This window comes from Bubalus bubalis, chromosome 1, assembly GCF_019923935.1.
Source record: "Bubalus bubalis isolate 160015118507 breed Murrah chromosome 1, NDDB_SH_1, whole genome shotgun sequence".
Taxonomy (NCBI): domain Eukaryota; kingdom Metazoa; phylum Chordata; class Mammalia; order Artiodactyla; family Bovidae; genus Bubalus; species Bubalus bubalis.
This window is the reverse complement of record NC_059157.1, coordinates 51721236-51735511: the sequence shown is the minus strand read 5'-3', so window position 1 is coordinate 51735511 and position 14276 is coordinate 51721236. Positions and strand designations below refer to the sequence as shown.

Sequence of the window (14276 nt, the reverse complement as noted above, 5' to 3'; positions counted from 1 at the left end):
TTAATGGTTTTAACCCTGAGATATTCTATGTCTAAAATTTATAAACAGTTTAGTTGCTTAGATTTGAGTTTGTTTGCTTGTTTTTGCTGAAAAATCCTCAGACTTCTGGCCTTTTTGTACTGTTTAATATACATCTTATTGTGTGAAATAAAATGTTCTAGGTTGTACAACAGTGAAAGCTTTAAAATGTTAACATTAACATTTTATTTAATATTAAAGAATGGGAGAAACTTTCAAAAGATTTACATATCATGCTATTTATCATATGCATTTAATAAAACACTGTTTTACAAGTCAAATGATATTGGATGCAACTGTACTTGACAGCTGATGAATCATTCTTTTATTGTTTTATGTTATTTTTGAAGTCAAAATTATTTTTTTAATGTTGATTCTTGTTTAACTGAAAATAATATATTTACTGAAAAGGCACAATTTTGTCCTCAAATAAAGTACAATTTAATTATACTTCAAAGACTGGCTGTTTTGCAGGTGGAAAGGGGCCCTTCTTAGTAAAAACACTCATTTTAGGTGTTATCAGATAGTTCCTGATTATTTGTAAAAAGGTAACATAGTTATGACCAACCTAGATAGCATATTCAAAACCAGAGACATTACTTTGCCAACAAAGGTCTGTCTAGTCAAGGCTATGGTTTTTCCAGTGGTCATGTATGGATATGAGAGTTGGACTGTGAAGAAGGCTGAGCGCTGAAGAATTGATGCTTTTAAACTGTGGTGTTGGAGAGGACTCTTGAGAGTCCCTTGGACTGCAAGGAGATCCAACCAGTCCATTCTGAAGGAGATCAGCCCTGGGATTTCTTTGGAGGAATGATGCTAAAGCTGAAACTCCAGTACTTTGGCCACCTCATGCGAAGAGTTGACTCATTGGAAAAGACTCTGATGCTGGGAGGGATTGCGGGCAGGAGGAGAAGGGGACGACAGAGGATGAGATGGCTGGATGGCATCACTGACTCTATGGACGTGAGTCTGGGTGAACTCCGGGAGTTGGTGATGGACAGGGAGGCCTGGCGTGCTGCGATTCATGGGGTCGCAAAGAGTCAGACACAATTGAGCGACTGAACTGAACTGAACATAGAGGCATTTAATGTATTTACCAAGAAAAAGAAAAAACATCTTTCTCTCTTGAAGAAAGGGTATATGGGCAAAGTTTACCTACACAAAGGACAAGCATCTGTGAAAGCTCTCTAGCTCAAAACTTTTGATCAAGCTGAGCTATGGAAGGTTATAAATCCAGCAGCAGAACCAAAAGGGGCAGAAAGTCATATGCAGCCTTACCCTAATTGTATTGATCCATGGATGGATTTTGGTTAATCTGCTTGCCTGAAATTCACCATTGCTTCTCTCTTAGCATTTTCCCCATAAACTCGGAGAAATGATAGAGTTTATGGGACCACTTAAGAAGTGAAAGGAAAACACCCTAAGTTAAATCTGAAGTGTGAAGTTCAGCAGGTGAATTATCTGGTTTAAAGGAGTCTTTCACTGTTCTGATTGTCTTGAAGTTTTGTCATTAATGGCTTAAGATAGAAAGGGAAATTGGAGTTTACCAATCTACAAATACATGAATTTATGCTCAAGGTTAATCTGTAAACAAATGCAAATATTGCTCATGAAATCAGAGTCAGCTCCAGGCTCATAATATGCAGATAAATGTTGGCAGTTTCTTAGCTTTGAATTAGCTATATTCTTCTAAAGCTGTTCTTTGTACTTTATGCTCTTTTAATGAGGTTAATGGCTTCACTGTGTTTTTTATTTATTTATTTATTTTTTGTTTGTTTGTTTGAATTTGAGTGTGTAATGTTACACAGATTTATAACAGTTTTCATCAAATTGCTTCTAAGGATTTAGTAAGATAGTGTGTTGCTGTTGCTGTAATCTTGTGGTTTAATGGGATTTATATGCTGTGGGTGTGTATTTTAATGCCCAAGTTTATTTCATATCTTTGTGTTGAATTGATCTAGCAGCCTCGTGGCAGTGTGATATTATTTTAGATCTTTGGTTGACTATCACTAAAATACCATTTATTTCATAAAATACCCATAGGAAATAGGTAATACAGTTAGTAGATATATTTTCTTAGCTTATAGGTATAGAATTTCTGCTGTGAATTTATCCTTATTTTATTTGGTTGCATTTGTGAAAAGATCAAGTTTTAATTTATTATTCATATAATTGTGTATTATATGGCAGGAAAATTAGGCAGACAGATGGATAACCAACTGTCTACATGCAATAATAAATTCACATCTATCACACTTTAAAATAAAACATATTTATACATTTGAATGAAGTTGTCTTGGAAATTAAAAATAATTAATAGGAACCTACTCATACAACATTTTAAACCCTTGGTAGATGGTATGAATTTCTCAACACTTCATCTTTTGAAAAAAATTCACACAGTTTTCTGACTTTCATGACTCTCAATGTTAACTGATATACCTAGAAATGACTTCACTCAAGTAGAGATGATTTGTTAAAGGTCAGAACTCTAGAGGATGAAATCATGACAGTAATAAAAGTAGAATAAAACGTCATCAGGAAATATTTGGGATGAGAGACAATACTTGCTGAAGTCTCTTTAGTGCCTTTTACGGCAGACATGACAGCCAATCCTGATCCAGACTTTGCTCACGCTCTGTAGAAAAGAGAAAGCCTGATCATCACATTAAAAAAGAAATTAAACAAAATGGTTTCCAATTGAGTACAGTGACAAACTTCTGCTAGCAAGAGTGCAACAGTCAATATAGAAGTTAGCTACCCGGTCCAATGCTGCATGCTAAGGACAAATGCACGAACAGTCACCAGTACTGCAAATTTGTACATCATAATATTTTTTTCACCTGACAGATACTTTAAACTTCTTGAAAAACAAGCAGAGTCTGGTTGGGGCTGACTGTCATGTACCCAAGGTTGTGGTAACTAGCAGACACTGCATCCCACGGTTTGCTGTGGATGATGGGAAACTCCAAACAGGTAGAGTATAAAAGAGAAATTTAGGGGGAGGGTACACTCATATGATGGGCTTCCCTTGAGGCTCAGCAGTAAAGAATCTGCCTTCCAATGTAGGAGACATAGGTTTGACCCCTGGATCAGGAATATCCCCTGGAGAAGGAAATGGCAATTCCCCCCAGTTTTCTTGCCTGGGAAATCCCATGACAGAGGAGCTGGCAGGCTACAGTCCTAGGGGTCACAGAGTTGGACATGACATAGCTACTAAAGAACAACAATAACACTCATATGACAAAAGGCAGTCACGGTCACATATACCTGCACAGGCGTGCTGTGTACTCTAGGAAACCCAAGGCTATATTTTTCTATTCTAATGGCATAGGAAGGCAAGCTACTGGTAAGGAAGGAAGTCTCTTTCATTCTTTGAAAGTGATTGCTCACAAGATAAATGCCTTAAAAACTAAATGCACTGGTAAAGCAGTATATGTCATCCAATGAGTTTTCCTGTGGGATTTATAGTTCTGTCTTACGCTCTAAACTCACGCAAGTGATTTCCAGTAAATCTGGTGCTGGGTCTACACCTACTTTGCACTGCCTGAATAAACTATACTTAACTGCGTGTTGAGATGATTTACTCACTTTGCTCAATTATTTGGTGTTTCCACACTAGAAATCCTGTTCTCTCTCCTTGGAATTTTTAAACAGAATATAAACACTTCGAGTAGCATGATAACAAGTCCCTCCTGAGAAGCCTTAGGGCTACCCCTAAGTAACAAACATCTTTAATATATATCCTAGTTGAAATTTCCTTTGCCAATTTATTTTGCAGCTTGTTGTCAAATAAGGAGACATTCCAAACACAACAACATCTGTGACTGATGATTTTCTTAAATTAATGCATTTAATCTGGAGACGTATTTTCTAGACCATACGCCTGGAATCAAAGCTGAGGAAAATCCACAGAAGTGTTGGATTTCTTCCAAAGGTTAAAACAACTCACTCCTCCCTTCCCCACAAAGTCAAAATCCTTCAAATCATAGAAAATGTACAAAATATATTACATTTCTGTGGTTTGAATTTTATTTCCTCCAACATCTCCAGTTTACTGTTGCTATGGTTACCAACTGAGGGAGATTGTAAAAAGTTACTGGGAAGCTAAGATGAGTCCCAGTAGGGTTTGTCAGAGTGGTGATTAGGTGACAGGTTTAGGGACTGTCATCTATTGGAAGGATGTAATCAACCTAATTTTCAAAGGATTCAAATTTTAGCCCTTTTCAAATTGTAACTTGTGAGGTTATGACTAAAAAGGAAAAGATAGATATCTCCATCTATGCCAGTTGGTAAACAATTTCTAAGGTAATTTATCCTTTCCTTCCCTCTAGGAAAATTTATATTTGCTGCTTGATAGAAGTTCATTTTCGATCTGTAGCAAAGGCATTCTTTTGCTGCCATATTTTTGTCTTTTTTATTTTTAGGACTGTCTAGGAAGCCAGGTTCTATCTTTTTTAACTTCTGAGTTGGTTTTTAGCCTACCCCCTATCTTCTTGGTGGAGTTTACCAGCATAAAAGCCTGTCAGCAGACCGGGGGATGCGTGTGACAAAGATGAGCAACCTTGTACCTTGTTGCATGAGAGCTCCAACTCCAAACCAGAAACTATTTAGTAAAGTAAAATTGTTTTCCACCACGTCTGAGTCAGGGTTGCATGGGTGGGGGTTATACCACTCATAGGGTGTAAACCTGCAGTAGTTAACAGAAACAGTCTGTGAACATGAGGTAGATACATGCAGCACCAGCAAAAACCCACTGAACCAGGCACAACACCCAACAGCGAATGAGGAACGTGTCAAACCAAACAGTAGGCCATGTTCATAAACTTACAGCTTTGGTGGGCAAAATGCAAAGGAGACTCTAGACATTGTATTTACCAGTCTTCTGATTGCCAGGCAAAGCCCATTGGGTGGCTGGAACCATATTCCTCAGATCATGTCTACTGAATTTTCCTGAGTTTTCACTCATTTCCATTTTGTTGAACAACTAGATGGACTGCAAAGGGAGGTTCACTCATCCCAAGTACTCACCCCACAGAGTAGCAACGACAGTGACATGGACACAGTTACACACCAACTGTAATATCAAGATTCTGTGTCACTAGGTGCTGAGGAAGACATGAAACAGAGGGGTGACTGCACTTCAAGGGTTATTGACTGATAGATCAAAGGAGTCTATGTAGTCTAGTGATGTAATAATGCATCAAAGGAGTCACAAGTTTCAAACGATTAGTGAACAAAAAGAAGATCTGGATTGGGGTGTATTTGATACTTTTATGAGAGTATGTGGAGATAAAAATCCCAATCCGTAAATGAAGAGATAAAGTTCAAATTTAGAAGTACCCTGTCCCAGGCATCAGAGTTCATTAATGTTAAGGCCAGAGCATGTCTGGATGGACAGTTTTAGGTTCAGACTTTCCTCTAAGATTCATTCTGAATTGTTTCTACAACTGGAACTGTGGCCTCTTGATCGCCAGCCCTAGCTGGTTGGGAAGTCGACCTTGAATAAGTAATTTAAACTCTCTGGCTTCAGTTTCCTTATTTTTTTTTTTTTTTTCAGTTTCCTTATTTTTAAAGAAGAAAGAATCCAGATATCTCTAAGTTGTGTTAAAATAAAAATTTAAGGGGCTGAAGTGATTTTGGGTTCTTCTTCTATTTTCTAAAAATCTGTCTGACCTCTACAAGCCCAAGGAGCTCCCTGCTCTGTGATTCTTTTTTAAGACTATCTTTTCAAGGGGCACTTATTTTTCCAAAAAAGACATTAGCAGATGTGCTGCGAAGTGATCTGGAAATGATTTAAAATGCAGTAGTCCTTAGCACTGAAAGCTATGCCATTTGCCACTGGATCCTTTTAATGCAAGCAGGAGTGTTAGAGTAAAGTCGATGTGAACATATGGAACGCTCTCCAGCCGTAGGTTTCAGCAGTAAACAATAGCAGGTTGCTGACACATGGTGGTGGTAAGGTATGAGCGGGGCACACTTTGAATCAGGCACAAAGAAGTGGGCAGATAGTTCTTAATGAAACACCATTCCCTAAACCTTCTGAAAAGTATACAGTGTCTCCTCATCAAGTCTTAAGGAGGCTAGGATAACAGCCTTGTAGTTTATCCCATAATAATGGCATCCAACTCATTACTGCGCCTTCTCCACAGCAGCAGGGCACACAGCGCAGGTTCCTGTGAAGCTTATGAATAAAGCTTTAATTGACAATGCCATGCCAATACATTTTAATTACTGTTTCAACAGTATAATTAAGTTTTGAATTTATACTCTCTTATAACCATAGAAGTTTGCTGAGCCGAAGAACCTAATACCGATATGAAACCTACTACTTGAAGCAGTACACAGGGTAAAAATGCCACCACTTAAACAGTATCATTGGCGCTTGTACAACAATTTAAGAAAATTAATTGCCATACATTAGGAGGGCTGTGCCTTCAAAAGTAGAAGTTTCTCTAAACAGCTCATAAAACCTGGCCACCACCAGCCCCGTGATATTCTGGCATCTCTCCCCTGTATGTGCTCTGATGAATGAACCCACCACTTCTTTCTTTGGAATGCTGCATCTCACTCGGTCCTGTTTCAATATTTCAGACTTTGCAGCTCTAAGTGAACAATTAATCTAGTTTTCTATGGCAAAAAAGAAAGCTGTCCAAACAGCAATGCGATTCTGCCTGCTCTGCAGAGATATTTTAGATTCTTTCTTTCTGGGATTCTGAGTGACTCGGAGAGTGTGTGGAGTGAGGAATATTAAATAGTGATTTGATGCTGTACTGTAGCACACTGAATTTTCATAATGCAATAGATCTACCTGTTGCCTGGATGCAGATATTTCAGCTTGAAATTCCTAGTGTCTGCTTAAAGACAGCCAGTGAGACAGCAATGTCATCACCAGGAAGCCTGGTAGAAAGATTAATTCATGGCCTGTACCAATGATATGCTGAAGCTGCTCTCCTCACCTGATTCCAATTTTAGTAAAATGACAGAGAAAGGGGCAAATGTGCTTAGAATTTACGTCAAAACTTGCATCTCGAAGAGTTATACTGAAATATAGAGGCTCGTTTTGGTTTTATGTTCATATACGCCAGGCTTTTACTTGAATGGAAGATATAAAATGATTCTCATACTAAAGACTTCTAATTAAGGGATTCTTTTTATGACTGAGAATGGATATCAGGATACATCAACAAGAGGGAGATCTTTTATTGGAGAAAGCTCTAAATCTTGTAATGTAACTGATTGGGTTTATAGTATAACCGTAGAGCTACAGTCAAAGGTTTTCTTGATTTTTCTTTGCCAGAAGCCAAATTAAAAAAATGTCCGTTTTAAGAAGATAAACATAAATTGTAAGATGTAAGCAGACATTATTTCTGGATATTCGGTCTATCTAAATTGTGTGTATATGATGGACATAATTCCTTGGGATTAAATACTTTACAAAAAGTAATTTAGAAAATGTCAACCACAAAGCAAAAACACTGACATGCACATTTGTAACAAGTCATAGTAACTAAAAATTTTTGTATGGTTTTTCCTTAGTTTGTCTAACTTTATAAATCAATTCAGTTCAGCAAATGGTTTGTAAGCTTCTGTCTAGTGAGATCATCAGCCCAAAAGCAGTGATGAGCTTTATTTTTCCCTCTAAAAGGACAAGAAAGTGTATACTTCAAAACACAAATTCAAAAGCCTCTCTAGAGCTAACAGTGATTAGGAGATTAACTGTTTTTCATTTCTGTTTTACTAACTTTGAATGCAAACCACTAAGGTGATAACAGAAAGTAATTTTCCATCTTAGCTCACTGACGTAGACTGACCAAGTTCATGGTCTCAGGCTATGATGATGGGAAGTCAAAGCGAATCGGCACACTTATTTAACCAAGATTTGTCTTGGGGAATCACATCCAAGATATATTTAGTGGCTTTATGAACTGGAAGCAGAAATGGATTCAAAGGTATGGAGAAGATGAATATAGTTGAGAATAAAATCCCCATGACAGTGCACCTGTGCACTGCAGGGAGTTATTTTTTAATTTTTTTTTATGTTTTACCACCATGCTGTGTGAAAGATTGCATTTGATGTCTGATACTTTTACTTCCCCAAGACCCAGAATGAGAAGAAAGACAGTGAGAAGGTAGTGATAAGGATAATAAGCTAAATAAAGAAAAAAACTGGTCTACAAAGTGTACTGTTGGTGAGTAGGAATCCTGAGTAAATAGCATTGATTGGGGGAGAAACAAGGCTGCTTCTTTTAATTTTTTGGCCACACTTCACAGCATATGGGACCTTAGTTTCCTGGCCAGGGACTGAACCTGCGTCCCAGGATTGGAAGCATAGAATCGTAACTACTGGACCATCAGGGAAGTCCTGGAGGCTGTTTTCTTCATTGAAGGAGAGTTAGAAAATGTAGGGCTCTGGATCACCAGGAGCTTACAGAGGAACAGATAACATAAGGAAGGGAAAGCTACTTAGTGCTACATTCGTTTGGTGGTAAAAATAAGGCAACTTAAAGACACAGTTGGGGTCAAATGTAAACGAATACTTTGAAATTGTCTGTGAGAACTGCTGGATGCTGTTGACATGGTTTTCTCTTGCTGATTCGGGTCAAGTCAGCGTGATAAATGATGTAATTGCTTGCTCATCAACATTGTCTTGACTGTTCTACTCATCAGCATCACTGCCTAGATAAAGCAATGAACTGGGGAGTATGGAAACTCACTTCTCTGTTACCTTCTGCTGCCTGGATTGCCCCACTAGTCCTAAAATCACCCAGCAGAGGTGGGCCCTGAATAGAGGAATGGAACATCAAACCAGCACAAGATTTCTTAACTATCGTCAGATGGCACATCACCTTAAGGCAAGCATTTATTAAATGACCATTCTAAGGCAGTATGTATTTCACTTAGGCGCAAGTAATGAGACATGCACCTCCAAAGGTGAGTGATTCGTCTTTGAAAATTAGACATTCAAAACAATATCATCTTTAATTATTTAGAGCACAGTTTTTCCAACTTGATGCTATTGACATTTTGGGTATACGTTTTTGTCATAGTGGGCAGGACTGTTCTGCACACTGCAGGAGGTTTAGCTACATCCCTAGACTCTATCTACCAGATACCAGTAGCATCCCCCACCCTCTGTTGTAACAATCAAAAGCTGTTTCCAGACATTGTCAAATGTTCTCTGGGGGGTAAAATCTCTCCTAGTTGAGAACCACTGATTAAGTATTATCGAAGGATAATATCATTCTACATACTGCCCCTATATTATTTTCTGAGGTAAGACACATGGAAAGAAAGCTTTGGTAATTATTTAAAATTAATATCTGGACAAAATTTGGAAAACAATCTAGAGTTTGGTAATGGTATAGTTTATGAGGTATAGAGAACTTCCAAACATTCATTTCATATTGAATGTGTCTCACTCATATGCGAAAGCATACGTTAATTTGCTTTAACTGTGTCTGCAAAGGACCTGTAAGACCTTTCTAAACTAGGTTATTTTTCTAAGTTTTCTTTATGATTATGCCAGAGAAAGAGTTACCCAGCATTAATCAAAATCATGTGCTGAACCATGACAAAGGACTAGGATGAAGAAATATTTCTCTTAGAAATTCCTGGAGGGAAAACAAAAATTGATTAGGAAAAAGTTCACCGAGTTTTGCTGAAAGATGAAAAAGATTGAAAATGAGTAGAGGACATAAAAAAGCAATTATTTTTTTTAACATGGTTTGTCCAGGGACATCAACTGTTTAAGCCACAGCTGTGTTTCAAATTCAGCATCAAAGGTATTTAGAAAATACGATCTACTGAATGGTATAAAATCATTTAAAAAATTGTGTGGAGCAGACTGGTTAAATGTAGAGTTATTTCAGAAAATAAAATCTAAACAGAATCACCAGGGTAGCACAAAGATTTCACACCTCCAGTGTGTGTGTAGCTAATCTTTCCTTTTCATGGTTATTTCTAGAATTCTCTTGTTAACTAATTTTTTAAAAATAAATTTTATACAATTTTCAAAGTATTTGTCTTTATTCTGGAAGACTCCATGATCTTATTTAATCCAGTGTTTTTTATTTGCTACAACAGTTCCTAGCTGACTTTTTTTCTATTTTGCTTATTATTTGCAAATATTCCAGGGGTCAAGTATCCGTACACCATTTTCCTCTTCCTGTTAAATTGCTTTAGCTATGGCTTTTGTGGCAATATAATTCATGGAAAATGGGTAAATAACCATTGTATGTTGCTTTAAATACTGATAAAATTAAATTAGTATAAAACTCAGTGATCTTACTATTTTTTAAACATACCTTTATAAATAATTAGAAGATATTCATTTATAGAGTGGCTTTTATGAGGGAGAACGTGACAGAATAGGACATCAGGCAAAACTAAATGAATAGTTTGACGTTCATGATCTCTGTCTACCTCTAGAGCACACAGGTCAACCTGAGACTGACCTAGATCTGTTGGAAGTTCAGTGATTCTCTAACTTACCTTGCGATCACAAAAAGCACACAACTGACTCCTAAGCAGGCTAAGAGGACATACATCCAAATGTCAGGAGACAGGGGGTTGAGGAAGGAGAAGACCCCTGGATTAGTGCCATTGGGCTTCCGGTAGAGAATGCTGATGCCTAGGGTCATGAAAGGTTTGGAGAAGTCGATGACTTTTTCCCGCACGTAGGTGATGGTAAGAGGAGCCACCGCCAAGTCAGCCTTCTGCAAAAGCAAGTTTGAAATTGTCCCTTTAGCTGTCTAGCTTCCGAGAGAATGTCTAGACTTTTCCTGATTCTCCTGATTCCTATTCTCAACTCCAAAAACTTCTCACACGTGAAGCTTCTATGATGATTGACTCTGACATAAAAACAGTTGACTTACACAGTTATGTTTATGAAATAGTATTTGTTACCAAAGAGAAACCAGAAGGTGTGAAACACACACACACATACACACACACGTATATATGTATGGCAGGTGATATTTAGTTATTAAGTCATGTCTGATTCTTTCAACCCCATGGACTGTAGCCCACCAAGCTCCTCTGTCTGCGGGATTCCCCAGGCTAGAATACTGGAGTGGGTTGTCATTTCCTTCTCCAATATATATGTGTTGTTGTTCAGTCACTAAGTCATGTCCAACTCTTTGAGGCCCCATGGACTGCAGCTTGCCAGGCTTCCCTGTCCTTCACTATCTCTCAGCCTTTGCTCAAACTCAAAAACATATGTGTTAAACTCAAATATATATGTGTTCCACACACACACACACACATTCTGAAACTAAATGGAGGGGAAAAAACTGCAGAAAAGTGTCTTTTAAAAAGGACGTGTGAGAAAAATAAGAAATGAGCAACTTGGTCATAAAATTAGTTGATGAGATTTTGCTTCAAGCTGCAAACTTCAGAACTCCTTATCTAATCTAAGAATCACTCACGTTTATTCTTCAGTATGAAGGATGAGCCCATAAATTTTTATCCTCAATTTTTATCCCCGTTGCCTCCTAAGTAAGGAAACTACATTTATAGGTTGTTTTCTCCCACTTTTTAGGTCATTTTTATGATTCAAAAAAATAAAATATGCCTTCTGACTCTGACTCAAACATCTTTCTCTTTTCATTTACTTCTCATTATGCATTTTTTTAGACATTTAAGACCACAGTGTAGGAGATATATTTTTGCTTACATGATCTATAAGTTCCTTGACCATTCCATTCCACTCTCCTTTGTCATTCTGAGCTCCATATTTGCCATCAGCAACGAGTTTAACATCATAAATGAAACCCAGGATGTTTGACAATTCCTTCAATAGATCCAGGCAATATCCTTCAAATCTGTCATTTCCATACAGGGGCTTATCAGATTTCCTGTACATCACATAGGGTTCTTCCTATATGAAACAAATCACATGTGAACCCTGCTATAATGAAACGCAGAATTTACTTACATGAGCTCCAACAACAGCCAGAAGATATAAAATATTTGAAAACGGTTTTTAAGATTTGAGAATACTGAAGAAAGTCACTTCCCTTTCTGCCTTTACTAAGCTCATCTTTTGTGCATCCTCTATAAATACAGAACACTTCATATGTTACTTTCTCTCCCTCTTCTCTCTTTGAGAGTTTTTCCCCCTCCACTGCTGAGGGCAGAACTGTGAGTAAACGGTGTGATAGAGACAGGATCATGTTTAAACTTTAGGTCTAGCCGAGAAGGCAGTGGAGGATCTGATGTCTGGCTGTCTGGTTTCCAGCTGTGCCTACACCTAAGCTTCGAGGGCTAGACCCGCCTACCCTCCTGGCTTTTATCTATGAGCTTCACCTACTTACAAAAAGAAATCTAAATCAGCAAATATATTCTCTTGTTTTTCAAATTTCCTGTCTACTAAGTACTCTAAATATTTTAATTTTCTCATTTTTCAGCCAAATTGCATCTCAATTTCACTCTCCCCTTATTATCTACATATTTTTCCTGGCTCCCTTCAGGATATCTTATTCAAAGACTGCTTTGATGTCCCCTTTCATCATCAGTTACATTTTCTTATTTGAACTCACCTCAGAGATCCCATTTAGTAAATTCTTTGCTTATATGATAAATCCCCTGTCCTATGAGGACATTTCCTTACAACTACATATCTCTAGCCTTATTAATTCTCATTTGACTAAGTAAAATTTTACTTTATTTTATAAAATCAAAATAGTTACTACATTACTGATCCGTCCTGTATGTTTAGGCTTATCCTCAAACAAACTGATAGAAGTAGAAAACTCTATATTTCCATGAGAAAGTTGCAGAGAAACTAGTCACCAGAAAAAAACATTTTCTTTTTGGATGAACGATTCTCAGAAACTGTTTCAGAAATAAATTTCACATGATGGAGTGAATCAAAACAGGAATGTCCAAAAGGGATGATTTTAGAGGCAGCCACTCCTATTTATTTCTTGGATTGCATGTGTGCTAAGTGGCTCGGTTGCTTTAGTTGTGTCTGACTCTTTGAGACCCCAAAGACTGTCCCCCACCAGGCTCCTCTGTCCATGGGGTGCTCCAGACAAGAATACTGGAGTGGGTTGCTATGTCCTCCTCCAGGGGATCTTCCTCACCCGGCGACTGAACCCACAACTCTTATGTTCTTGCATTGGCAGGTGGGTTCCTTACCAGTAGTGCCACCTGGGAAGCACAATTCATGGATTAGGGAGGAGCAAAGAGGGAGGAAGAACAGTCTGTGAGTGAACAGTGGCTGGATGGGGCATGATAGGATTGCAACAGAGAGCAGGCTTTTAAAGAGCAGTTAGGAAAGGACTTCCCTGGTGGCTCAGATGGAAAAGTGTCTCCATACAATGCAGGAGACTCGGGTTCGATCCCTGGGTTGGGAAGATCCTCTGAAGAAGGAAATGGCAACCCATTCCAGTACTCTTGCCTGGAAAATCCCATGGATGGACGAGCGTGGTAGGCTACAGTGCATGGGGTCGCAAAAGTCAGACATGACTGAGCGACTTCACTTTCACTTTTCTTTCAAAAAAGGAGTACAGTTAATAAAGGAGCAGTACAGAAGAATGAGCAGGCCAAAGAGATTTTGGATGCACACAGCAGTGAGCATCAGCTGGAAGAGAGACCCCAGTTCCCTGACCAGGAGTTCTAGTTGCTAGACCAGAGTCCAGCAACTAGGGCCTAAATCCCCAGTCCTCGCTTATGTTGACAAGAAAGAATTTTGATGAGGAGGTGGCAGGTAAAGAGAAAAGTAAAATGTTTATTGGAAAAGCAGAGTGCAAGTGCAGATTCTTTACCACAAATGCTACCTGGGAAGTCCCGTAAACAGGAGGCTGGTTATAAATGTCTAACCTGGAGCCCATCTGTCTCCTGCCTCAAAAACAACCAACAGGGATGGTGGTAAAAGTAATAGTGGGATGTCGACCCTCTGTGCTAAATTGCTTCAGTTGCATCTGACTCTTTGCGACCCTATGGACTGTAGCCTGCCAGGCTCCTCTGTCCAGGGGCTTCTCCAGGCAAGAATACTGGAGTGGGTTGCCATTTCCTCCTCTAGGGGATCTTCCTGACTCAGGGCTCGAACTCAAATCTCTTATGTCTCCTGCATTAGCAGGCGGATTCTTTACCGCTAGTGTCAGCTGGGAAGACCTGCAACCAACATAATTAGAGGCTAAGGCTAAGGCAGGAAGGGAGGAAAGAGTGGTCCATGTGTGCAATGCAGGTAGAGTATGGAAGCAGGATCAGTGACAGGAAAGATGCTGTGGCTGTGAAGGACAGAGGTTCTG

At 38.6% G+C, this 14276-nt stretch overlaps 1 protein-coding gene across 5 annotated transcripts in view; it reads right to left on the bottom strand.

Moving 5' to 3' along the window:
* Positions 1–14276, bottom strand: part of GRIK1 (glutamate ionotropic receptor kainate type subunit 1) — a 487136-nt gene that overhangs the window by 45658 nt on the left and 427202 nt on the right. For all 5 annotated transcript variants that reach the window (XM_044939691.2, XM_044939684.2, XM_044939685.2 and 2 more), the window contains 3 exons: positions 11696–11899; positions 10513–10736; positions 4590–4708 (listed from right to left, as the gene is read on the bottom strand). In XM_044939691.2, the coding sequence (XP_044795626.1) occupies positions 4590–4708; positions 10513–10736; positions 11696–11899 (547 nt within the window). The remainder of the gene's footprint in view (positions 1–4589; positions 4709–10512; positions 10737–11695; positions 11900–14276) is intronic.